Genomic DNA, 26,787 nt, shown 5'->3' on the forward strand with positions numbered 1-26,787 from the left:
ACATAAATTAATACGGTATTATTTATTTATAACAACAACAACGGTGGTCTGTACTGATTTTGTCGAAATTAATCACAACTAATTGACACAATCATGTGTATAACGCCTTCGCGTTTTCGTTTATTCGTTGCTAGGCTATTTGTTTGTTTATGTACATAATACAGTTTACATTTGTCTCTGAATTCGAATAATATAAACATAAAAGTCATATTTTTAACAAAGATATATTTTTTTTCAGCGTTTTCAGTGTCAGTGAACGATTCAGTTAACTGAATCGATTTCACCGTTAGGAGTCAACTCTAAGGATTCGAATCCCAGCGCCTTATACATAAAGGGCATAACGGCTGGACCTCGAAGAGTCGACTCTTTTTGGGATGAACAGGAGGTGGGATTTATCAGAATAAGGTGGGTTTTAAAATAAAAACACAGGCAGGTGGGAATGGAGGATGCAAAGGATGAAAAGACACTTTTCAGTGGGTTTTCAGAAAGACTTACTCTTGGAATAACCCGGGTTTTAGGTGAGTAAGGATTGTGACTGCAGTATTTTAACCAAAGATTGCATAATTTCTGCTTGATCCAGTATTGCATGAGCTGAGTGAGGTGTATCAGTAAAGCATGTAAAACATCATAGTATATACAGTGTCTTTCTATTATCATCATTATTATTTCAAAGTATTCATTATTCATTCCATCCTCAGAAAGTCTTCCAGGTGTTACAGATGTGCGGTTTGTTGAAAGGGAACCTGCAGAGAAGAGATGTCTCCTGTCATGGGAGCAGGTAAGTCTAAATAAATCAATAAATAAATAAATCTATAATAAAAAAAATTACATTTCCGCTAATGCATGGAGTAGATTTAGATCAGGGATACAAACGTGATTCTGTCTTTTAGAAAAACAGCTGCATTTTGCCGGGGGACCTGAAAGACTTCTATCTCACCACAGATGGCTTCACTCTTACATGGAGCTCCAAGATGGAAAGTTAGTTCCCATGTAATTTAGATTTATTCTTTCATCTTAAGTGAAAGTTTTTTTTCCGGTCCTGAAAACACTGGGCACAAGGTGAGAATCGACCTAAAGTGCAGCATCAGAGAGCGCACACCCAATTACAGAAACACATGCACACACAGGGGACCAGAGAACCCAGAGGAAGCACGTGAATAAAGTGAGAACATGCACAAAAACCCCTGGCAGATTGTATGTCTACCAGGAGCTACCAGGATTTCTACCAGCGGTGCCACTGGGTCAATCCTCTCTGTACCACTTATTTAAAATTTTAGAAATGTATGAAACAAACATGCAAGTTGTCAATCTCGTCCCATGAACTGGACAGTCATAGCTGATAAAATAGGAAGTCAGGCGTAAGGGTCATTGCAAAGAGTGTGAAGAAACTAGGTGCATATTGCCACGCAGTGTATCAGAGTCGGCAGATACGGAAATGTACAGGTGGTCCCCTATTTACAAACGAGTTCAGTTCCAAAAACACGTTCATTATTCAGATTTGTTCTTCAGTCCAACAAAGTGAGTCTTAGATGGCTTTGACACAAATATACAATGTAAAGCATACCAACCTACATATGGCTAATCCATGGCCATGCCTAAGGAAATTAATCTCACAGTAAAATGTGAAATGTAACAGTGTTGTCTCTGTGAATTTAAAGCATGAGGGTAATCCAGGACGCCATTTTGACTCTGAGCTGTTTTCCACTGTATTGGACTGTAAACTCTGCTTTCTTGAGGATTTTCCGAAATTAGGACCGGCAGTGAGGGTGGTGGTGTGAGCGTACTTGGTCAAGTGGGCAAACAGCCTAAAATGCATCTAGCACAAAACCACATTTACGTTCAAAACCATGTGGAGTTGTTGTTTTGGAATAACCGTGTTTTACAGGTGAGCCGGTTCCTGTTGGCTGCATGGTGATCAACAGTGTAGCAAAGCTTCGTCTGCTGGCGCAGTCCAACATTTACTCCCTCCCTAGTGCGCCCACCTTAGCTGACCTTGACTTCGGGGATGAATTAGAAGGTAAAGAAGTAGTCCGAATATTTTATCCCAGTGTCTTAAACAATCCAGTGTATTATCATTACTGTAAGCAGCACCATCATGTTGAATATCTTTATCCTTAACCTTCTTTTTTTTTTTTTTTTTTTTTTACTCCCTAGGGCCCGAAGAACGAGAAGCGCCTCACTTTGACTCCCGTAGCCGAATCTTTGAGCTTGACCCCTGTGGTGCAAACGGCAGAGTCTGTCTTGTTTACAAGGACTGCACTCCAGGTGATCATCAATCTGAAGAGCAAAGTGTAACAAGCAAAGAGGCAGTTTGGTACAGTGTATAAATCACTCATTCTGACGTTTTTCTATTGTTCTTTATTGTACATCCTGATGGCTGGTGATGATGTCCAGACACCGTGGCCGAACAGAGTGAAATATGGTTCCTGGACCGGTCCCTATACTGGCACTTTCTCACTTCCTCCTTTACCGCGTACTACAGGCTCATGATAACACAGTTAGGGCTGCCAGAGTGGCAGTACGCCTTTACCCCATACGGGCCCAGCCCACAAGCCAAGGTAGGGGTAAACTCTATTATATCACCCTAAGTTATCATCATTAAACATATTATTAAAAAAATGCGTAGAGGCTCCTGGCGTATTAACAAATTTAAATTAGTGACCTACACGTTGCAGACTGCCTGGTCTGCACCGAGTAAGGAGAAAACTACTTAGAAGATTTGTAATTACTGGAATTGGATTAAGAACTACATTAATAAAGACATTATTAAAACCTGGACGGATAGTGCTGAACCATCAACTTTGTTGCAGAAATGTAGTCCGGGAAAAACAAAGTTACAAAAACAAAGGTTGGTAAAGTTGCATGCTTTGTTTAATTGTGAAAGAAAGAGCAGAAAACCGGCAACTCCTGAGGAGGAGCTTCTTCCCGTAGGCCATGCGGGACTGAACCAGAACAACACCAAGGACTTAATTAATTATGCTTGCTATTTTTACACAAAAACACACAACACACACACCCTACATTTCTGCTACCACACAATACTATTTGCATGTAAGAAGACTGTTTTGTGCTTTTGACCATGCGTGGATAATCACACTGCTGCTGACACACATCCTTTATCCTTCCATAATCATACTGCTGCTGTCATATTTCAGTTTATACTTTTCACAGTTTGCAAATACATTTTGTAAAGTGCGCTTCCATGCAGTTCTTTCGTTACCTTATTTTCATGAAATTTATTTCATTGCGAAGTTCGTTTTTCTAGAAGACTTTTCTTTTTTGTCAAAGTGCATACGGTATGTTTGTGTCAAAATTTGTCGTTGATTTTTTTTTTTTAAAGGAGTATAAAAATTTTAGACTTTGGAGCCCAAAAAGGTCATGTTGTCTGACAAGCCGAGATATGAGAGATAGTACTATGTTTTATCCTTTGAAAAGTCAATGTTTAAACTCTTGGTTCCTATTATCAGGTTTCGTAATTTGTCAATATATTTTCTCTTCACTAATAAGAACTATGTTACTTTCACTTTACGGATATGAAAATAGCTTACTTTTAATTTTTTTTTTAAATCATTAAGGATCATTTCTATCTTAAATGATAACCCAAACATTTTAGACAACAAGAAGAAAGGGGTACTGTAGATGTGCTTACAGTTTTACCCTTAGAAAACAGAAACCAGTGGAACCTGACAAAAACTTTTAACATTTCTTTTATGAAATACGCTCCTGGGATTTTACTCTATATGTTAACAAGCTGCATTCATTCACCTCGTTTCTAATATTACACTCCTGTGGTCAAACACATTGTACGATTGACGTTTCAATGCAGAGAACTGTTTAGAAAGGGAACTGTACACCAACACCACTTGCACACTTAGCTGGGAGTTATTGCTACATCTGCCGTGGGAGTTCCTGAGAGGCCAGGATTTTAGATGTGAAGCAGGTAGTGCGATCTTGGCTCCGGCATACTGGTATCCAAGCACTAATGCTGTGTAATGCTGGGATTAGTCCCTTAATGTAGCAGGGGGTTATATAGAGAATATATAAATGTGTTCTGTTATTCTGCATATTTAAAAGTCCCGGTTTGACTTGAATGCCCCTTGTTCATCACCAGCAACTGACTAATCAGGGGAAGTAACATGTGAGAGGGCAAACATTCCAAAATTCCAAATAATTTTCTTACCAGTAGGAGTTCCACACAAGTGTTGCATCATTTACTTACTGGAAGCCGACCCAGAAAAAAAAAAGAAAAAAAAAAGCCTTGGGCAGTTCTTTGGCTGTTCTGTAGCACAGTGGTATTTTTTTCCATGGCTATTACTCTTTAAAGAATAAATCTCTTTTTAAAAAAAAAAAAAAAATTAGGTCAGGTTCTGGGTTTCATTAACTGAATTACGCATGGTCTGTCTAAGCTAAGTGGCTTCATGTGTGCAAGATCATGGCCCAGTTTCTTATTTTTAAATATTTACAGTTGGGCTTCACTCACATATAGCCTGCATACTGTATAATACACTTTAAGATCTCTCTCTCTCTGTTTTGATACAGCAATGGTCATCTCTTTATCATCCCCTTACCTTCCACGGCGACTCCCATCTAGATACATCTAGTGAAACATTCCTGAACAAGCTGGACCCAGACAAGGCTTTCCGGGGCAAAACCAAACCTCCTGCTCCCAAGAAAAAGCAGCTCAGCCAGGCCCCATCTGGTGGAGGCGGTCCAGCCAAAGGTCGGGGCTCAAGGGCAGGCAAAGCGTGAAGAGACAATCACATGTCCACTGGGGGTAGAAGGTTTTATTTGGACATCGCCAAAACAAGTGCAATATTGTAACTGCACACTTTTGCACCCGAGTTCAGATTTGTGCCTAAATGTCCCATTTAGCTTCACTGCAAGCTCTTTTCCTGTGTGTCTACTAAATTGATTAAACCTTTCATGAATGTACACGACAGTGCTGTTGCCTTCCGAATTCCAGTGGGTCAGATGTATTTTCTGTAAAAAATAAAATAAAAAAACAGCTCTGGTATTAAGAACATCTCATTCACAACAGTGAATATGGCAAGTTAATCAGTGAATAAGCTTTTACCAAACCAAAAACCCTAAAATTATTTAGATGGTGATGTTCTTCACTGCTTTCTTACACTATTTTGCTGATTTTCACCGGTTTCTCCATAACGTCAATCTGCAATTTGTCTTATTTACTAGACGAGGGAGTGAAAACAAGTGACTAAGGCATGTAGTATGTAAACACAATCATTCTATCATGCGGAGATCGCGAGTTTGATGCTCGTTCACCCATAGCCGGGAGCCTGGAGATCAGGTTGGCCGTGCATAGCCATAGACAAGGCATTTGTGTAATTCTGCTCCAGCAGTTCGAAAAGATGTAATCAGCTGGTATCACATGTCTTGAAGGAAGCATGTGATTGTCTTTACCGCTCAAGTTTGAAGCCTTTGTGACAACAGTGAGAGGGATGGAAATTGGCTACGACTAAATTAGGGAGATCATTTTGGAAAAAATACCAGGAGGCCCGGTGGGGTAGTGGTTTGCACTGTGACCTCGCACCTTAAGACCTGAGGGTTTGAGTCCTGCCTTCAGGTCTGTGTGCGTGCACACAGTGCTCCGTGCTTGGTGGGTTACCTCCCACAATCCAAAAACATGCAGAGTAGGCTTAATGGCATTTCCAAACTGCCTGTAGTGTGTTAGTGACTGTGTTTGTAAGTAAGGGTGTGTGCTTTTGTGCCCTGTGATGGATTGGCACCCCGTCCAATGGGATAGGCTTAAGGCTTACCGTGACTCTGTACACAATAATGTGTATAGAGAATGAGTGAGGATGGGTGATTGGTGCAGCAATGACTTTGTATGACTAAACCACCCATGTGACATGTGTATAAGGGATAGTCTACCAAACTCAACAAAATATAATAAGATAATACGTTAACAATGGTCATCAGTATGGCAAAATAAATGTGAACATTTTTGGAGGGTGTTCTTCCAAACAAGCACACCGCTCATGCTAATGTAGCGTGAAATTAGAGACTTGTTATTTTAATGCATTTAAATATTTTTTACAAAATTGTTCCGTCTTTTCAATTCATTCTGACTGTTCATAGCAGTCACTGTTGAAGTTTTTTGAAGACATTTCCAAGATCCAAGCAGGTTTCAATCATCCGTTTGATGGACAAGCCAGGAGCTAATATTATTGCTTCTTCACCATTAGACTGACTGCACTGTGTTGATCTGGGTCTTCTCAAGCTCCTCTCTCTTGTCTTCATGGTTCCAGTGGTATTCACTGTCTTTCTTGCACTCATTTAGTTGAATGCACTCTGATGAGCTACCGTGCTCATATTTTCCATCCTTATCTTTGGGATGAAACAGTTCAACAAGTACTTTGTATATTAAAGCTCCAGTTACTCCGCCAACAAATGGTGCCACCAAGGGTACCCACCACCAGCTGTTACCTGCCCTGTAAGGGAGACAGAAGCAGAAAAAAAAAAATGTTTGTATTTATTTTTCATCAGTTAGTGGTATATCCTGGTCAGGGCCATGGTGCATGTGGAGGCTATACTAAATATCCTAATTTACCACAGGTATGCTAGTAGAAAATTGACACCACCTTGAAAAATATGCCCAAAACTAATTTACTAACAAGGTTTTTGTCTTTAAATAAGCTAAATAACAGCTTATGTTGTCTTTGACGGTTTTGTATGTAGGTCTTGGAAACTTTGCATGTTCTCCCATGGCAAAATGGATTTTCTTTAGGCTGTCTGGCTCCCTTCCAAATTCAGGTGGACTAGATGTAGAAACATATGCATGGTGTTCTGCGATAAGCACAAACCAGGGTGTACTCCCATCACGTGATGTACTGGTCCTGCATCCACCAAGATAAAGTGTATATTTAAGATAAGTGAATGATGTTAAATGATAAATGTTCTTCACTTCAGTTTCTGAACAAGAACGGCTCTGAAATCTTTGCAATGCTGTCTAAGCCTTTTTTTTTTTTTCGGAATTAGGTTTACCTGAAAACATCTAATCCCCAGCCTGCAATTGCTGTAAAGACTCTTGCCCCCAGGTCTCGAGTCGGATTGATGGCGTACCCACTGTTGCTACCCATAGAAACTCCGATCAGCAATACAAGAGCTCCAACAGCCACAGGCTCACCACCAGTTGGAGCAGGCTGGTTCCTTTTATCTGCCAAAGCCATGAGACAAAGCAACAGCATGGCAGTTCCAAGCACCTGAGTGAGGCAGACAGGGGTACACTAACATATTAACATTATACATTATAAATGAATGAAAACTAAAGTCTGAGTGAATTTGTGTCTTACAATGTGGGCCACATTCGTAGCGTTTCTGTCTCATGTTCACGTCTTTGTTATCTGCCAATGATAAGATAAGATTTTTTTTTCAGTTATTACAAAATGTCCTACCTGGTCCAAAAATCCAGCTTGTATTGAGAGATAAGGAGCTGGATAAGTGGCAAAGATTCCTGCCGTTGCTTTGGGGCCAATCACTGTGAAGTTTCCTCCGCAATAGTTGTATATGGCATCTGTAAGCAATCAAGTTGAAATGTTTTAGTGGTTCTTGGAACACTGGAACTTTTACCAGTTAAAACTGAATGTGCATATTTGCTAACCATAGTACAAAGTGAAAACTGTTCCCGCAGCAATAAACGAGCCCAGAAATTGTGCGCCTACATAAAGGGGAAGCATCTTCCAGCTTAGACGGCCAAGAACGCACATAGTAAACGTCACTGCTGCGTTCATGTGAGCCCCTGGGAAAGAAGATCGAAACATTATTAGCATTATTCTTCATGACATGCTTCCTTAGAGATTTGAAAACGTATAAATTCTTTGGCTATAAAAACCTGGATTTATTTATTCATTCACTTTATCATGAATCCTAAAAAGATCTTTTCCTGTGCAATGCTTTTTAGACATGCACATCGGCCTCCAGTGTGTGTAAAAATAAAAAGCATTCGATGATTTTTGTTCTTTTTCCATTTTTGTATTGATCAGAGCTTGAACAAGACAATTAGATTTTCCCCTTTTGTGACCTCATATAAGAAGAGCCCCGGCTTGCTCAGCTCAGCTCTGCAGTTCTCCGGATTGTTGTGGCTCATTTATTGTACATTGACACTCAAGCTTAATATTTGAAGTAGAAATGAAATAAGGTTATTGCATTAACTTGTTAAATAGTAACATATGGGACCTTTAAAGGTTACGTTCTTAGAGCTACTTGACACATTACCTGGTATCTAATAGTAAAAATATTAGATTTTACAGACAAAAAGAGGAGTCTTGTTATTGGGCTTCATCAAGCAAAGATTTGAAATAACTGGAACTCGGTTAAGAACTCTTTAAAACATTATCAAAACCTGATCTGTCAATTTTGAGATTGGGAGGAAAAATCATGATTGGAGATCTCTTAAACTGAAGGTACATGCTATCAATAGTAACAATCATGGCTATGTTTAATAGTGAAAGTAAGAGCAAAAAGCTGTGTGGCCATCAGTAGAAGAAGTAAGATCTTATGATCTGGGGTTTCCTCTGTTGCTCAGGTCTAGGCTCAACAACGTTATGTGGCAATAAAATCAAGTCAGCTGATTACCTAAAGGTACTGAATGACCAGGTTATCACATCTACGGAGTTTCCTTCCTTTATGGAAGAACCATATTACTGGACTTAGATTGTGAAAGAGTGGTTCTGGGAGTATAAGGAATCATTTTCACATCTGAACTGGCCACCTCAGTGTGTGAGTAATCAAAGCTAAAGAAGGTCAATGAAATCTTCTATACAAGATGGCCAAGCAGTGTACGTACGTTTATCATCCAACAGATGCTTTAAATTAAACAGGCTCAAGTAATAATTCAGTCCTAGTAAGAGGTAAAAATAAGTCACTTTTGATGCAAGTGATGCAATCCTTAAATTTATTAGACATGGATCAGATTCCTAAGAAAAATCAATTATGCTAAGAAAGATGATCCAGCATGGCAAAATCAAAAGTGCACACACATGTTACAGCAGTTTACCTGACACTCTCCCGCCAGCATGCACTCCCATTGCTACACCAAGACCAAAACCCAGATTGATGCTCAGGTAATCTCCAAAAACGCCCCCTCCTGTGACCACCTGAGCAACAGAACCTAGGCCAAACACCTGCAAAACAAACAAAAATTCTCAGGGCACAGGGTAAACGTCCATATCGCCAGAAGATAACAGGTGTCAAAACAGATCCAGTCCAAGGTACAGGCTGCAACTAAACTACAGTTTGCAGCACTCGAACTTGAATTGACACCACAGACAATCACATGACGTTCAATTTAAAGGCAATTATTATTATTTATTATTATTATTTCTTTGAATGACACTTAATTCATGAACAGGATGCCCAAGTTTGACCTCCTCAGGAAACCAGTATGTAGGCGACCATGTGCACAGGCATTCCAGGAAGTCAAACCAGGAGTTTGATTGAATTCCCTGCTACACTAATGCACTTATTCCAGTATTTCACTAGTGCTTGAATACGAGCAAGGTAAAAAGTTTTGCTAAGGTAAGCGCCACTAATTTGCAAACACTGTCTGGCTTGGATAGCTTGCTTTATGATAATGCCAGGTTAGGCTAGCATAACGTTGAGTTGCTAACATGCTAGTTAAGGGCTAACTAGCTTTAAAACAAATCCCGTCCTCTGACAGGTTGGAAATTTGTCCTAAAAGCTAGTTTCACATAAAAAGCAGACAACTTTTTTGCTTTTACATGAGGACTAAGAAAAGTAGCAATGTTTTGAGGACAATTAGCTCGATGTTTCCTCTTTTAACTAAGAAGGATTTTGACACTTTTATCAAAGCATTAAAAATTTTTCCACCCCTTCGTGTTATTTTGGATGTCATGTTGAACTGCATTCTGGTGACACACAATCACAAAAACAATGTAAACGATATACAGGCAAAAACCTAGGTTCTTTGGATTTCTCTTTGTTTCTTAAACCAAGATTAATTACATTTTTATTTAAAAATATACATACAGTAGAAGTATGTGACTGGATGTGAATTTGACATTTGTCCGCATGGTAACGTTCTTTCATTGTTACAAAAAAAAAATGCATAAAAATAATTTACGATCGTACCATCATAACAAATGTGCTGAGTGTTTCAGCTAGGCCTACTCGAACATGCTTCTTCTTAATCCAGCACATGGCTCGTCTCCCGGCCTTATTCGGCTGCTCAACCTTCCCCTCCTCCAGCATGCTTGTGTCCTCTTTTTCTTGTCCTTCCCTTTCTTCTTATTAGACCTACAAATCCAACTCTTTGTGTGTTCCTGTTGTTACCCGGGCTACAGTCACAGATGTTGTGCACTTCCCCTAAGAGTTCATGTGGCTAGCTGTACAGAGTCTCCCCTTTTTGTCCCTCCCCGTCACACACCCCCTAAATCAGCCCTATAGCCTTCTGGGTAGCAGGAGGTCTGGGTGTTGTCAGAGTGGTATTTTCAGAGGAAATCTAAGGGCAATGAGCTCATTCGCAGCACCCACATGATCTTTAAATGTTTGAATAAAACCGAATCATTTAAATTTATGTGCAATCTGTTCTGTCACAAGGTTGTTCAAACAAAAGTGTCAGCATTACTCAATGACTAAGCTTGTAATGTCATGACTGAGGACAGAAACATGGATTTGTTTAGCTAAGTTGTTTGTTTTGATTACTAACTAAATTAGTGATTTGATTAATTTCCTATCTTGTTTTTTTCGATTGCTTTCTGTTCAGTTCCATTGGGTTAGAAGATTTGTGGTATTTGAGGAAAAACATGAGTTTCACAGTAGTCTTTTATCATAAAGGGTCAGTCAAATACTAGGATCAAGTAACGATCTGGTATGAATAATAAGTATGTTATCTAAGACAACCATCATACAAATCAGTTTAAGTCCTAAGTTCTTGGTCTTATTTACATTCATAAAAAATAAGATAAAAAAAAGTGTTCATTCAAGTACACACTCTACTTTGTGTTTCTGTCTTCTGTACCGATTCGCAAGGCAGAAATGACAATACTGCAAACAGATCAAACAGATGTGGCCTTGCAGATATCAGATTTCAATCAGAGCAATCAGAGCTCTTCCTGCATCATCATCAAAACGCCAACTAAGGAAATGTTTTTTTGAGGAACGGTGTTTGTGACAGTGAAGTTCCCTTCTGGGGGGATGGTAGATACCTAATCTACCACATTCCAAGAAAAAAAAAACTGCAATATTATTATTAATTTACAAGTACAATAATAAGTGATTGTTACTGGATTGGCACAGAAGCCATCTTTTCGTTCTCACGTGACGGCCCATACCCTAGAGGGTGAAGGCTGAAACAACTTCTCTTGTTTTTCTTCTCTTTTTCTTTTTTCCATCTAGCTCTCTTGAGTATTGCTATTTCACAACTCCAGGATTGTCGGTTCATTCTCCAGCTTAGGTCACTGTCTGTGTGAAAAAAAAATTCTGGTTCCTTTCAAGGTTATTTTTGTTGTTGTTTTGTCTTTTGTCACATCATCTCAGGGGGATCATCTTTTTTCTCAAACATCCTTTCCTCAACTACGTAGCTTGTTGCATTAGATTCAGCAACATGCACTAATACACATGAGAACATATTTACATCAATGTAAATCATTCTTTTATTTGGGGTACATAAAAAGTTTTCACTTGATGTCTCAATTAAGTTACTAGCAGAAGCTCAGGATCTGTTGGCAGCAAAAATACCCACTGAATGCCAGCCTTGTGTCCTTACTTCTTAACCTTGAATAAAGAATTAAGTTAGTTACTCATTAACACTCATTACAGGTTTTTTTGTTTAGTTCAGTTATAGGACACATCTATAAAAGTAAATGATTTATAATCACACTATTGGGTGATCACACTGATTGGCTCGCTTCTGTGGTTTGGTTTTCTCTCTTTCCACATGTGAATAATCTTTCTCACTGTAGAGCGTTGAACTCCAAATTGTTTGGAAGTGGTTTTATAATGCTTTCCATTTTTTTTTTTTTTTGGCATTGTGTCAGTAGTTGCCCCAAAACTCTGGAACAGTTTACCACTACATATCAGAGCTTCTACATCATTGGACGTTTTTAAATCAAGCCTAAAGACACATTTTTACTCATTAGCGTTTGGGTGATGTTGTGCATGTATTTTGCATAAAAAATTTGTGTTTTGTGAATTTTCTTTTTAATTCCTTTTATATTTGTTTTATTTTATTATTTTTTTTATTTTTTTTGCTGTTTATTTCTATTGTAAAACACTTTGGATCAACTACGGTTGTGTTAAACCTGTGCTCTATAAATAAATTCGACTTGACTTGACCTGAACACACTTGAATGCTTCGGAAAAAATGTTCTGCTTTTGTAGAGGTCTGCACATCTACTGATGATTAGTCAATTAGCATGACAATTAGTCAAGGGCTGATGATGCAACTTACCCTCTCAAATGAAGCAATAATGGGTTATTTTTTGTTAAATGAATGATTTAACAAAAAAAAATTGGAAATTAAAACTTTTAAAAAAGTTTTATGTTGTTTATCTGAGGTTGCATTTCTCTAAAACTAAGACCATTTTCATAAAAAAAAACCATGGATTTATTATGAGTGTATTTACACAAACCTCTTAGAGAGAGAGAGAGTACTAACCACATTTTTCTTCGATTTAGTCTTTTTTATTATAATTATTATTATTATTATTATCTACTTTATTATGGCTGATTGATTAATTTTGATCATGAAAGAAGAATTAATTTCCCTTTCTATCAATGAAAAAAACAGTTATTTAGAAATGTGAATCGTCTCCAAGAAAAAAGCCTGTTTTTTCACTAATAAAATACGAAGAACGTAGTAGTAGTCCAACTAGGGACTTACCATTGTATTTATTCCCATTTTACGAAGGTTTTTGGACCTCCAGTCAACATTCACACACTACGGGAACACCAATTAGCCTTACTAAAGGAAACTGGAGCACCCAGTGGAAACCCACCAAACACAGAGAGAACATACAAACCCAATACCCCAATACACACAGACCCGTGGCGAGAATCGATCCCAGGACCCTGGAGGTGCAAGGTGACACTGCTAACCACTAAGTCACCATGTCATCAAGAAAAGTCAAATACGTTCCCACTTTTGTTCAAATTACAGATATATTTATTAAGGTTTAATTCAGCCTGTTAGACAAATAGGCTGAATTATTGAATTAGACTTTTAGTTAGATTTGAAATTATTATGACTCCTGGACTCATTTTGAGTTCATCATCGTCTGTAGTTACCACTTTATCCTGTATACAGGATCTGTATACCCTGGACAGGGTGCCATTGTAGAAATATCTAACCGTTAACTCAAGTGAATAAAAAAAAAAAAACCCTGCCAAAAATTTGTTTTTTTATCAAATCACCCAAACACAATTATTGGCACCCCTAACAATTCCGATCAAATAAATGTAATTGGAACATTTTTGTCATTTTTACTGTAGTTTATAAAGTTGGTATCCAAAAACTTTTACTGAATAATTCATAACTTCCTGTTTGCCTGTGGTATAAATATGACGTGACACAGAGGCCTATTTCTCTTATCCACTCTTTAACATGGGAAAGACAAGAGAACACCCAATTCAAGTAAGGCAGATGTGTGTCGACCTTCATAAGTCACAAAATGGCTACAAGAAAATAGCCACTCGCCTAAACTTGCCCATATCTACAGTCAGAGGAATCATTAAGAAGTTTAAAACAACTGGAACAGTGACAAACAAGGCTGGACGAGGACCCGAGTTTATCTTGCCACCACGCACAGTGAGGAGCATAGTAAGAGAAGTAAAAAAAATCTCCAAACCTCACTGTTGGAGAACTACATTAAAAAGTGGCATCTTGGGGACACAAAGTCTCCATAACAAACATCAGACGCTATCTACATGCCAACAAGCTGTTTGGGATGCATGCAATAAAGAAGCCTTTTCTCACTTATAATCACAAACATAAACATCTGGAGTTTACTGAGACTTCAGCTCGCACCGTGTGCTGTGCTCAGATGAGACTAAGATCTGGGTCAGACGTAAAACGAAAGAATTAAATTATGGTGCATGGCATCATGAACTGTCTGAAATTCCAGGACATTTTAAATAAAAACCGGATGACCTCTGTCAGAAAGCTGAAGATGGATCGTCATTGGGTCTTTCAGCAGAATAATGCTGTGGCGAAATATACACAAAAATGGTTCAGCAGACACAAAATCTAGCTCCCCTCAGAGCCATGTCATTCCCCAGACCTCAACCCAATAGAAAACCTGTGGGGTGAGCTGTAAAGGAGACCCATCACCAGTGCCGGCCAGTGCTGGGGTTGTGAGGTCCTAGGCGAGATCATGAAAACTGGCTCCACTGGTGTAAATAACTCACTCACTCACTCATCTTCCATACCGCTTTATCCTGTATTTAGGGTCACGGGGGGCCTGGAGCCTATTCCAGGAGACTTAGGGCACAAGGGGTGTAAATAACTGTCATAGCAATTTCACGAGCACATAAAATGACAATATTAAAGTGTGTAAATGTGCATTAGGTAAAAAATATTGAACATACAGTACATGGTGTAAAAACATTTAATCAGATTTAAACAAGTTTGCAATTAAAGAATTGCAATTTATTGTAATGCAAATATATGTACAAGTGTGCTTGAAAAATATATATACAAAATATGTTTATATATGTATGACCAGCACTATATATATATATATATATATATATATATATATATATACACACTCACCTAAAGGATTATTAGGAAAACCTGTTCAATTTCTCATTAATGCAATTATCTAATCAACCAATCACATGGCAGTTGTTTCAATGCATTTAGCGGTGTGGTCCTGGTCAAGATAATCTCCTTAACTCCAAACTGAATGTCAGAATGGGAAAGAAAGGTGATTGAAGCAATTTTGAGCGTGGCTTAGTTGTTGGTGCCAGACGGGCCGGTCTAAGTATTTCACAATCTGCTCAGTTACTGGGATTTTCACGCACAAACATTTCTAGGGTTTACAAAGAATGGTGTGAAACAGGAAAAACATCCAGTATGCGGCAGACCTGTGGGCAAAAATGCCTTGTTGATGCTAGAGGTCAGCGGAGAATGGGCCGACTGATTCAAGCTGATAAAAGAGCAACTTTGACTGAAATAACCACTCATTACAACCGAGGTATGCAGCAAAGCATTTGTTAAGCCACAACACGCACAACCTTGTGGTGGATGGGCTACAACAGCAGAAGACCCCACCGGGTACCACTTATCCCCACTACAAGTAGAAAAAAGAGGCTACAATTTGCATAAGCTCACCAAAATTGGACCAGAATGAGAACATGGATCCATCATGCCTTGTTACCACTGTGCAGGCTGGTGGTGGTGGTGTAATGGTGTGTGGGATGTTTTCTTGGCACACTTTAGGCCCCTTAGTGCCAATTGGGCATCGTTTAAATGCCACAGGCTACCTGAGCATTGTTTCTGACCATGTCCATCCCTTTATGACCACCATGTACTCATCCTCTGATGGCTACTTTCAGCAGGATAATGCACCGTGTCACAAAGCTTAAATCATTTCAAATTAGTTTCTTGAACATGACAATGAGTTCATGTACTTAAATGGCCCTCACAGTCACCAGATCTCAACCCAATAGAGCATCTTTGGGATGTGGTGGAACGGGAGCTTCGTGCCCTGGATGTGCATCGAACAAACTGCATCAACTGCAAGATGCTATCCTATCAATATGGCCAACATTTCTAAAGAATGCTTTCAGCACCTTGTTGAATCAATGCCACGTAGAATTAAGGCAGTTCTGAAGGCGAAAGGGGGTCAAACACCGTATTAGCATGGTGTTCCTAAATAATCCTTTAGGTGAGTGTATATATATATATATATACATCTACATATACACTCACTTTCCCAATTATGGGTAATTGGGAATTCCTGTTAGCCTAATCTGTGTGTCTTTGGAGTGTGGGAGGAAACTCATTATGCAAAGGGGGAACATGTAAACTCCCAGACCTGAGGCGGGAATCAACCCCAGACCCTGGAGGTGCAAGGCGACAGTGCTAACCACTACACCACTGTGCTGCCAGGAAAACAAAAAAACCGTGTATACTGGGTTGCAAGGGAGCCTATCCCACAAGACTTTAGGGCACAAGGCAGGGTACACCCTGGACTGGATGCCAATCTAACGCAGAGCACACACACATACACACACACACTATAGGCAACTTGGGAACAGCACTTAGCCCAATTTGCATGTCTTTGGAGTGCGGGAGGAAACCGGTGTACCTGGAGGAAACCTCTTAAGCACGGGGAGAACATGCACGCACACAGACCCCGAAGCGGGAATCGAACCCTGGACCTGGAGGTGCAAGGCAACAGTGCTAAGCACTAAGCCACCTATGATGGAAAGTTAGTCTCCAACAAACGAAATATGATTGGGAGTCGAATCCTTAAAAAAAAAAAAGAATCGGTTCAGTGATCCGAGCGACAGTAATAAGAGCAGCGCGCGCCTTTGGGACTTAAGTATTCCGGTCTGCAGTCGGGAGCGCGCGTGAGATTCTCACGTTTCTTCGTGCCAGACTCGACAGATTTGTGAGAACACACACACACACACACACACACACACTCAATCACACACCAGGCAGATTGCCAAATGCCTTGGGAGATCTCCGACTTTATGTCGCATCCCCTGTGGATGGTGAGCACGCTCGTGCTGGCGGCGGTTGCGCGAGCGCAGCGCAGAGGCTGGTGGGACCCGCGCGCTTGTTCCGTTCGGCTCACGGGCAAAACGGCCATCGTCACTGGAGCCAACACAGGTAACAAAGAAACACCTAACTGCTTAAGGTGATGCGCTGCGGACATGCAGGAATAGTGAGAGTTCGAGTAGTGATAGGAATCACTGTGTAGGTAGTGAAAGTGTCTCCAAAAGTTTCCAGGTACAAATAAATTAATCATTTAAATTATAAATGCATAAAACATGCCATCTTGATGGTACAAGGAAAATTACAGTTGATATCTAGAAAATCACTAGATATAGTTGAAATCACTAGACTGATAAATACCATATTGCATTATGGGAATTTGTGACCACACCTTCGAGCCAGTAAAAGGACAAAAATGCCACTGATATACCAACAGCCAATGTCATATTAGCTGATCAAAAATAAACTGGCATATCAGGAGGGTTTATCAGGAATATGATGGGAAAATAAACGATGTATAAAGTATTGTTGCATTGTATTATCTTTACATTAAGTACAAACTTTGTTATTTGCTATCATGTCTGCATTATTATGTACAAAAACATTTCATATTTTACTTGATATGTAATGAATGTAGAATCTATGTTTAACTTTTTTAATTAAATGATGAAAAATATATACTGTATATATATATATATATTATATTTTGCACTGTATAGTATTGTGCAAAAGTCTCCAACATCAAAATGTTTTTTTGTACAAATGTTGCTATATATGTTTGTCATGTCATCACACATTCACTATTTCCAAACATGCCTTAAATTAAATTAATAGTTAAATACCATTATAGAAGAATAGAACATGAACATACTGTAGAAAAGTGAGTAAGTGTGAATGTTACCAGAAGAACTCTGCCATATTCTACTGCACACTCAGGTAAATCCTAACAGCTGTTTTCCTGCAAACGTCTTGGGAACACTTATTAAAAAATAAAAAATAGAAAATAGAATTTTTTTTTTTTTATTTGGAGTGAAATATCTTTGCTTGAAAATAATAATAAAAAAAGATATCAGATACAGATGTGTGCAGTTTTATAAGTAAAACCAGATGCTGGGGTTCTTCTGGTTCTTCATTTTGTCACTCTTGTGCCTTTCTATTTTCAAGCAAAACCCAGGAGCCTATATTAGTTGTTTTGTTTTTTTTCCATCTGAAAATCATCCTGTCATGTGCTTTCTTTACAGGCAATCATTCTTCCGTGTGAATGAGACAATGTATTCGTTTGTAATGTTTTTTTTTGGACCATAGTGAATGGTTTTGCATATAATTATTCAGACATGACAAACATATATAAAAAGATTTGTACTAATGATGCCTAAGACTTTTGAGCAATACTATACAGTGCAAAACATTAGAATATTGTGGGAAAGTGTTTACTGTCCCATAATTTAATCCGAAACATTAAATGATATTTTATATTCATTACATGTAGAGTGAATTATTTCATTTATTTTAAATTTTCTCCCACACTTTACCACTTAAGTAAACTTTCCATGAATATGAGTGGCTTGCCCTGCCTGTGGATGGTGTCATGGTCATCTGCTGGACACTTGTTAACTTATCAGCCTGGGGTTGTGTGTAATGACCTAGAACGAGAGATACACTGTATTTATACTGTTTACTGAATAGCAATTTATTTAAACTTAAAATTGAATATTCTAATATTTTGAAACACTGAATTTTTGGTCCACGACCGTAAATCGGACAAAGTCGTTTAGATAACATGGCAGATGGATGCGTTTTTCATGAGATGTAAACCGTTTTCATCAAAATTAACCATAAAAATGCTTAAATTCTTTCACTTTGCATGTAATCTAGAGTCTTGAATATATCCTAGTTTCACTTTTTGAATGAACAAATTTGGCCAGGTTACTCAGTTGTTGTAAGGCAGGGCTTTCCTCACTACACATTTAAACATGGTTATAAAATGGAAAATCTTCCCAAACAGAAGGGAAAAGCTTTCGTGTGCATATAACAAATGATACATAATATGGTAATGCATGATAAGGCATGAGTGTATTCCTAATGCATTATTTTAAAGTGGGTTTTGGACACACCTCTACAGTACCTATGTACAGTACATAGTACCTTATTAGGTATTCTTTAACTACTATTGAGGATTAATGATCTATTTCTTTGGGTTGGTGTGGTTTATTTGTAACTTAGAACATTACTGCGCATGTTGCATGTTTCTGGCAATAGTGTAAGTGTTTAACCTAGATGTGATCCCACTGGTGTAAGGCAGCATTTTGAAGTCATTATGCTTTGCTGGTATTTACACACTTCCTGTTCTTGTTCCATTCACTCCTCAGTCCCATGAGTCTTACTAGCCAAACATTTACCAGATTACAGCCCAAGGACATAATAGTGATTTTCTAAAGGCATGGTTCTCTATTGTTTTCAGGTTCAGATTCGAAACATTTCTTTACGTAGTAGATACAACTTGTTGATCGACTAGTTAAGTTGTTACTATAAGTACTAGCTGTACAAATCTACCCTTGTCCACACTCTACTCTGTTTTCACTTATCTTTCTATTTATATTTAACCTTCAGGGATAGGAAAGTTCATTGCCTTGGACTTTGCATGTCGTGGTGCAAGGGTCATCCTGGCGTGTAGGAGTGAGGCCCGGGGCATGGAGGCTCTAAGAGAGATTCGTCAGCGCAGCGGCAACCAGAACGTACACCTGCGTATCATCGACACCTCCTCCCTCGAATCGGTCCGCAAGTTTGCTGCTCAGATCCTTGAGGAAGAGAAAGAACTTCATATACTAATCAATAACGCCGGGGCTTCAGGTAATCAATGTGCAATATACTGTACTGTACATCTGAAATCCTGATGCACAACTGAAACAAGTGACCTGTTTGCAGGTCTACCCAAGGAAATCACCGCTGACGGACTGGAACTGTCCATGGCCACCAACCACATCGGGCCCTTCCTGCTCACCAGTCTACTTCTAGGTCAGGCTTCACATCTGTCTCACCTCTGTTTCAAGACCTGACTTTTGCTGAATCTCTTTTTTTTTACCTACTTAGATCTCTTGAAGAAATCAGCTCCAGCTCGCATCGTGAATGTCTCCTCGACTAACCACAGGAAAGGCGAGGTGGACTTCTCGCATTTCCGTGGCGAGAATCTGGTATACGGGATGGACAACGCATACAACCACTCAAAGCTCCACAATGTTATCTGGACCAACGAGCTGGCACGCAGGCTAAAGGGAACAGGTACCGAACAAGGCTGCAATCTGTGAACCTTAACACGGTCTGGCTGAAGATATTAGTAAGGTTATACTGGACTGTATAAGTCGAGTATTAGACCACTTGGCTGAGTGATGGCTGTGCCAGCTTTAAAAAGTTCTTAAATTTCATTTCTTGCTCCGAGTGGTCTATACCGCTTAATCCTGTGTACAGGGTCCCGGGGGCCTGGAGCCTATCCCAGGAGACTTAGAGGATGGTGGAGGGTAGACCCTGGACAGCGTAGGGGCCTGGAGCCTATCCCAGGAGACTTAAAGGATGGTGCAGGGTAGACCCTGGACAGCGTAGCAAAAAACTGGGGCACACACTCATTCACACACTACAGGCAATTTGTACCACCAATTAGCCTAATCTTCAGTCTTTGGACTGTCGGAGGAAACCGAAGTACCTGGAGGAAACCACACAAAGGTAGGAATCGAACCCAGCCGAGAATCGAACTCGGACCCTAGAGGTGCGAGTGTTAAACACTAAGCCACTGTGCTGCCAGACCAGTGGTATGATATTTTAAAATAAGCATTACCCACTGCAAGACCATATACCATTTATTGAATAACCAAGGAAAGCATGTTGAGAGCATAGATTCAAGTTCCTCCATATGAATGAATTATTATGGTTAGTACATCCTGTACAGTTTGAAAACATTATGTACTGCATTGATGAGAAAGCTGGTTCATTTTGTTTAGATCCTAAAAGACAAGGCAAAGAAAATAATTCATAATAAGGGTAAAAATTAATGCACTACAGGAAGCAAACCTGTTCAACAACATGCTTTTCATAATTTACGGTACGGCACGGTACTTTAGTACATTCCTGATATCAGTAAGCTTATCGAAGTACTTGGTACACATCACACATGCAAACATATTATCTGACAGGCAGGTCTCTATTTGTTAACAGCAAAGAGAGTTTTTCTATGTTTGTTCGAACGCCTGGCATCATGTGCATCTGTCACTACAAAGAACATAAACCATTTTAACATGTCCCGGTGAAATCCCGTAAAACAAAGAGTGGAAGTTGTACAGATGCCTGTCTGGAGACGAACCAGAAAGTTTTGGCTCAAAGGAAGTGGTGGGAGGGACAGAGAGGAGGAGAAAGAGAGAGTTGAGAGATTTAGATCTAAGAGCAAGAGAGTAGAATTAACTCATTTTATATAAAGAACTCAAGTACAAGTGAAGTATTTAGGACTGTCACCTCACACCTCCAGGGTCGCAATTTGAATCTCCCTCTTACTTGGTGTGTGTCAAGTTTGTGAAAAAGTGTTTCCTTTGGGAACTAGGGGGTTCCCCCTCGTCACTGTCCAAAAACACACAGTATATTTTGATTGGTGTTTTCAGTTTGCCTGTAGTGTGTGACGGGGTACGGGGTGGGGAGTGCAAACAAGTTGGCACAAGTTGTACATCAGTTGCATATCTTTCTCGTTGCCCAAAATTCACTGGGATACGCTTTAGCTCCCTTATGACACTATACAGAATAAGCAGTATACAGTACTGTGCAAAAGTCTTCACCCCCCCCCCCCTCCTTATTTCAAAATATTAATTAAAATAAAATGGTGTAGGATGCTTGGATGATTTGATGATTCATAGAAAATGCTTGGATGATTCATAGGAAAAAACATTCCTTTCAAACTGCTCAGACCGATGGACTAGACTGAAAATCTGAAAATGAGAGGCAAAAAAGTCTTCCGGGAAGCCTGGAGAACTATTCTTCAGGACTGCATTTAAAATGCAAGAAAGTCTGGCTCTTTGGAAGCAAATATAAAGAAATGAGAAGCTGGACACTTTTGCACAGTACTGTAAAAAATGGATGGATGGAATGAATCTGTTAAAATAATGTTGGGATAAAATAAAAAAATAAAAAAATAAAAAATGACCCAAACACAGCATTATCAAAGCAACAGAATATCAACATTTATTTTTTGCGTTTATGCCTTTTACATGTCTACTGAGACATAAACTTATGTACATCCACTGCCCCTTATGTTTATAATAGTTAAGAAATGTTGTTTAGATTACAGGACCGGACATACCAGGAAATAGGAAATGCAACAGCTTCCTGCAGACAACATGTTTATATTGTGCCTGTTGTGCATTTACCTTTATATTTCCATTGGGACATTTAGAAGACAGTCTTATCCAGAGTGACTTACACAAGTGCTTTAAAATATCTATCATTAAATATATCCTTACGGTGGGTGGTGTAGTGGTTAGCACTGTCAACTTGCACCTCCAGGGTCCGGGTTCGATTCCCGGCCAGGCTCCATTCCCGTTTCTGGGTGCATGGAGTTTGCATGTTCTCCCCGTGCTTGGTGGGTTCCCTCGGGGTACTCCGGTTTCCTTCCACAGTCCAGCGATATGCAAGTTAGGCTAATTGGTGTTCCCAAATTGCCTGTAGTGTGTGTATGTGTGTGTGCCCTGTGATGGACTGGCACCCTGTCCAGGACGTACCCTGCCTCGTGCCCTAAGCCTCCTGGTATAGGCTTCAGGTCCCCGTGACCCTGAATACAGGATAAAGCGCTATAGAAGATGAGTGAGTGAGTCATGTCCTTATCCTATCCATGTTTTGTCTCAGCTAGCTAATTAGGTTTCTTAGTTAGCTAGTTAGTTTTCTGTTAATTTATGCTGCATGTAGCACTTTGGTCCTGGAGTAACGTTGTTTCGTTTCACTGTGAACGAACAGTATATGGTTGAAGTGACAATAAAATCCGACTTGACAGGTTTTAAAAAATAAATAAATTTTTAAAAAATGATCATACATCTCTTAATTGTTAGTGTTATTTCTGTTTCTGGAGACAACCTGGATTGGGTGTAAATCAAATAGGGTGGAAAACCAGTGAATGATGTTGATTACAATTAAGCCATGTTGCAATCGTACACTACAGCTGCACTGTAGTATCCCGTATACAGTAGATGGATCTCAGACCATCACATACCTGAACATTCCTGACATTCTCATATTGCTGACATTCTCATATTGCTACATATATATATATATATATGTATTGCTTTCAGCTGGTTTACGATTTACTCACTCACTCATCGTCTATATCGCTTTATCCTGTATACAGGATCGCGGGCCGCCTGGAGCCTATCCCAGGAGACTTAGGGCACGAGGCGGGGTACACCCTGGATGGTGTGCCAATCTATCGCAGGGCACACATACTGTATATATACAGTACACACTCATTTTCACACTGTGGCCAAATTTAGAACACCAGCCTAATCTACATGTCTTTGGACTGTGAGAGGTAACAAGAGTACCTGATGGAAACCCACTAAGCACAGGGAGAACATGCAAACTCCATGCACACAGAGACAGGGATCGAACCCGGACCTTGGAGCAAGGTGACAGTCCTAACCACTAAGCCACCGTGCTGCCCTTTCCAATTTAATGGTTTGGTAATTGGATTGGGGTTGGCCTAATGTTTTTTAAGCTTAGAGTAGTTATTTTGTTCGACAAAGCAGATCCTCTATTGAACCATGGGCATTTTGCATAATAGGAAAAGAATTTTCATTATTAAAATTAGTGTCTTCGTGTTCCAACGTTTCTTGATAATTAAGTAATCGAACCCTTTATGGAATTTAAGACTAAAGGTTTTATTATCATTTCTTTTTGTTGTTCATCGTTTCAGGTGTCACCGCAAACTCGCTGCACCCAGGTATTGTTATGACTGAAGTTATGAGACATTACCATTGGATCGTTCGATTAATTTTCTACACAATCGGGATTTTTTTCTTCAAGGTAAAGTTTGAACGGCTTCAACATGTGACACATAACAGATCTCACTCAGAGCCAAAGAACGCATTCACTCACATACTGTCTTTGTGTTTGTATTGCATGTCTCCAGTCTGCTCAAGAAGGTGCAGTCAGTACAATATACTGTGCGGTCGCGGAAGAAACCCAGGGGATCACTGGGAAATATTTCGACAGCGACTGCTCGATCGCCCTCCCAGCTCCAGCGGCTCGGGACGAAGCCATTGGAGTTAAAGAATTTGAGCACTGCGAGAGGGTGACATCTAAGCTCTGAACTGCAGGATAAACATTCAGTCCAGTTCCATATCGCTATCACAGAATATATTATTGAAAATATACAATTTGTAAATACACTTTTATACACCTGAATATGACTTTCCATTTTGTACGAATCATTTTACTTTCATGTCTCGTTTAATGAAAATTACTTGTGACGTAACTGCAAATAAATGACAATCACTGGAACCGCAGTGTGGTGTGGAAATTCACCAGATCACATTACTGACATGGTTAAGAATATAGGAAGACCATGCAAAACACCGAACTGTGAAAAAAATCAATAAGGTGTATATAGTTTACTGTAAAACCTTTTTTTAACTGCTTTGAATACAGTATAGTATATGGTAAGCTGCCAGTACGTTAGAGTAAATGCACATGCTTTGCATAATCACTAGGCAGCTAACAGCTATTTTTCTAAGGACAAATACTAACCTATTGCCCCTGGGTGTCTTTTCTTGAATTTATTTCATTCCAATTTGCTCCTTATCTCTGTTTTCAATAATACACCCTAATATACAATACTATCCATCTAGGAACCTCCGTAGTCCAACTAGGGACTGTGAAGGCCAGTGTCAGCCACTGAAGGCCAGTGGTTACCAATGTATTTATTCCTATTTTGTACGACCATGGTAGGACCTCTGGTCAACACTTATACACGCATTTAAACAATTCGGGCAATTTGGCAATTTCGGGCAATTAGCCTAATCTGCATTTCTTTGGACAGTTGGAGGAAACCTGAAAACCCGGAGGAAACCCATCAAGCATGAGGAGAACACACAAACTCCATGCACACAGACCCAACATGGGAATCGAACCTGGAAGTGCAAGCCAACACCACTATACACACCACCGTGCCGCCATACAATACTATACACAATACAATACACCATACATTTCTGCAATACAAGGAAGATGAAGTCAGAATTATAATTAAAAAAAACTAAAAATTATTATCAGTGATTTTTGTATAACAATCTAGTTATTGTTAGATGCATGCTGGAGGATGCAAGTAAGGGGAAAGCACCACTTTAATAATAATACAGAGACTTGACTGAAAGTAATGCAAAAGTAAGCATAAATTGTTTTTAACTGACAGGATGTTCAAACTGCATTTCTTGTTATAGTAACTACTACTCAGGGACGCTCAGTGGTTAGGAGATCGGACTATGGTTCGGAAGGTCCCAGGTTCAAATCCCACAATTTGTTGGGCCCTTGATCATGGCCATCTCAACTTAACTTAAGATAATAATTTGCTCTGGATAAGGGCGCCTGACAAATGCCTAAATGTACTGAAAATCCCCTTGGTCTCCCACTGTGCCTGATGAACAGTGGATGTATTGTTTGGTCCAAAGAAACCCAGATAAATTTGTTCAGTTCAGATGTTTGGAGTTAACCTGAGCAGGACTGCCACAATGAACATAGACTGATGAGTCACAACATAAACACAACTTACAGCAGAATTCTATTACTGTATATACCAGTGATCACAAGTTTTTTATAACAATTTGTGCTACAACACAAGATTTATTTTGTTTGTTGGACCAGACTGTACACAATGCACCCAAGGCTCATTTATGTTGGGAGCAAAAACCATTGGGTCCTGTTGTAGCACAAATTGCTGAAAAAAAAAAAGAAAAGTTAATCCTGGCTGTGATAGAAAACTATCAGAACATTCAGTGCATCACAGCTAGACCTGTATGCGGCTTGGCAAGCAAAGAGTTTAAGGTTTTTGGTCTGGACTTCAAATTCCCCAGATCCCACTCAGACCAAGCATCTATGGAATGCACAGGACAAATGAGTCCATTCCATGGAGAGCTCATACCACAATCTACTGCACTGATAACGTCCCAGGTCTGTTGGAGTCAAGCCCAAAGGGACCAGAGCTGCCGCAACCCACGCAATATCAGGCTTAATGATCGGTATATAGTCCTAACAGTACAGTGGGAGTGTGATGATTAGGCGATTAGATTCTTGGGTGATGATTTATAGATGGCTGCATGGATGCACCAAATAACTGGCTGACAAGACGACTCCCCTTCTCTAGAAGAGGAACTTTCCCAGCAAGATAATCACGATGATGAATCATGAGTTGCAAAGAACTGTGATCTTGCCAAATATGTTGTCTGACTTAAATGTAATAAAACACAGCTGGGTGTTTTAAAGAAAGATGTACAGCAACACAGCTAATTTTGCAAAGAGCAGCTGAAAACATCTGTCAATTAAGAATGGAGATAGAAGAATGGAGAATATCTCTCCAGACATTTGCGTAACACTGGTCTCACCAATGTAGAGGATTGTGTCTGTTATTTAAAACAAGGGTAGATATACAGAGTGACTCTTTCTGTCTATTAATAAAAGGATTAATAAATTAGCACACACATTTTACAACAGTCTATATTAATTCAAACACTAATCTGAGTCCCATCTACAGTATGTGGCTTCATCAGAATTAGTTCAAACTTCTAGTGAACATGTGATAGTTTAACTGTTGTAACTGGAAAATTTGACAGGGGACAAAGGTCAGAAAGAGGATGTAACTAGCAATAAAGAAATGCAGGTTTGGAAATCAGTATTAACTGATGCTTTGTAATAAGGGAGAGATATACAGTAGATTGCATGCACAACTTTTGGATCTTATTTAATAATGGCTTAAGTGGGCAATATTTTTTTGCAATAATTAATATACAAATCCAGGACTGGATTTGCTGAAATAATAAAAGTAAACATCCGGATCAGCAACC

At 39.4% G+C, this 26,787-nt stretch overlaps 3 protein-coding genes across 3 annotated transcripts; 2 read left to right on the forward strand and 1 right to left on the reverse strand.

Annotated features, from left to right (window-relative positions):
* The first annotated feature begins 253 nt into the window (after positions 1 to 253).
* On the forward strand, positions 254 to 4,937 carry tpgs2 (tubulin polyglutamylase complex subunit 2). Its single transcript, XM_053477757.1, has 7 exons — positions 254 to 518; positions 699 to 778; positions 891 to 978; positions 1,886 to 2,017; positions 2,155 to 2,265; positions 2,395 to 2,558; positions 4,540 to 4,937. The coding sequence occupies exons 1-7, from the start codon at positions 440 to 442 to the stop codon at positions 4,747 to 4,749; spliced, it is 864 nt and encodes a 287-aa protein (XP_053333732.1). The 5' UTR covers positions 254 to 439; the 3' UTR covers positions 4,750 to 4,937.
* Positions 4,938 to 6,060: 1,123 nt separating this feature from the next.
* aqp7 (aquaporin 7) lies at positions 6,061 to 10,372 on the reverse strand. The gene is made up of 6 exons (XM_053477756.1): positions 10,111 to 10,372; positions 9,017 to 9,143; positions 7,622 to 7,759; positions 7,416 to 7,534; positions 7,006 to 7,223; positions 6,061 to 6,452 (listed from the first exon to the last, which is right to left on the reverse strand). The coding sequence occupies exons 1-6, from the start codon at positions 10,228 to 10,230 to the stop codon at positions 6,203 to 6,205; spliced, it is 972 nt and encodes a 323-aa protein (XP_053333731.1). The 5' UTR covers positions 10,231 to 10,372; the 3' UTR covers positions 6,061 to 6,202.
* Positions 10,373 to 16,510: 6,138 nt separating this feature from the next.
* Positions 16,511 to 24,232, forward strand: zgc:64106 (uncharacterized protein LOC393348 homolog). Its single transcript, XM_053479319.1, has 6 exons — positions 16,511 to 16,822; positions 19,319 to 19,558; positions 19,634 to 19,723; positions 19,799 to 19,987; positions 23,646 to 23,755; positions 23,862 to 24,232. The coding sequence occupies exons 1-6, from the start codon at positions 16,660 to 16,662 to the stop codon at positions 24,039 to 24,041; spliced, it is 972 nt and encodes a 323-aa protein (XP_053335294.1). The 5' UTR covers positions 16,511 to 16,659; the 3' UTR covers positions 24,042 to 24,232.
* The last annotated feature ends 2,555 nt before the right edge of the window (positions 24,233 to 26,787 follow it).

Source organism: Clarias gariepinus, chromosome 19 (assembly GCF_024256425.1).
Source record: "Clarias gariepinus isolate MV-2021 ecotype Netherlands chromosome 19, CGAR_prim_01v2, whole genome shotgun sequence".
Classification (NCBI taxonomy): Eukaryota; Metazoa; Chordata; class Actinopteri; order Siluriformes; family Clariidae; genus Clarias; species Clarias gariepinus.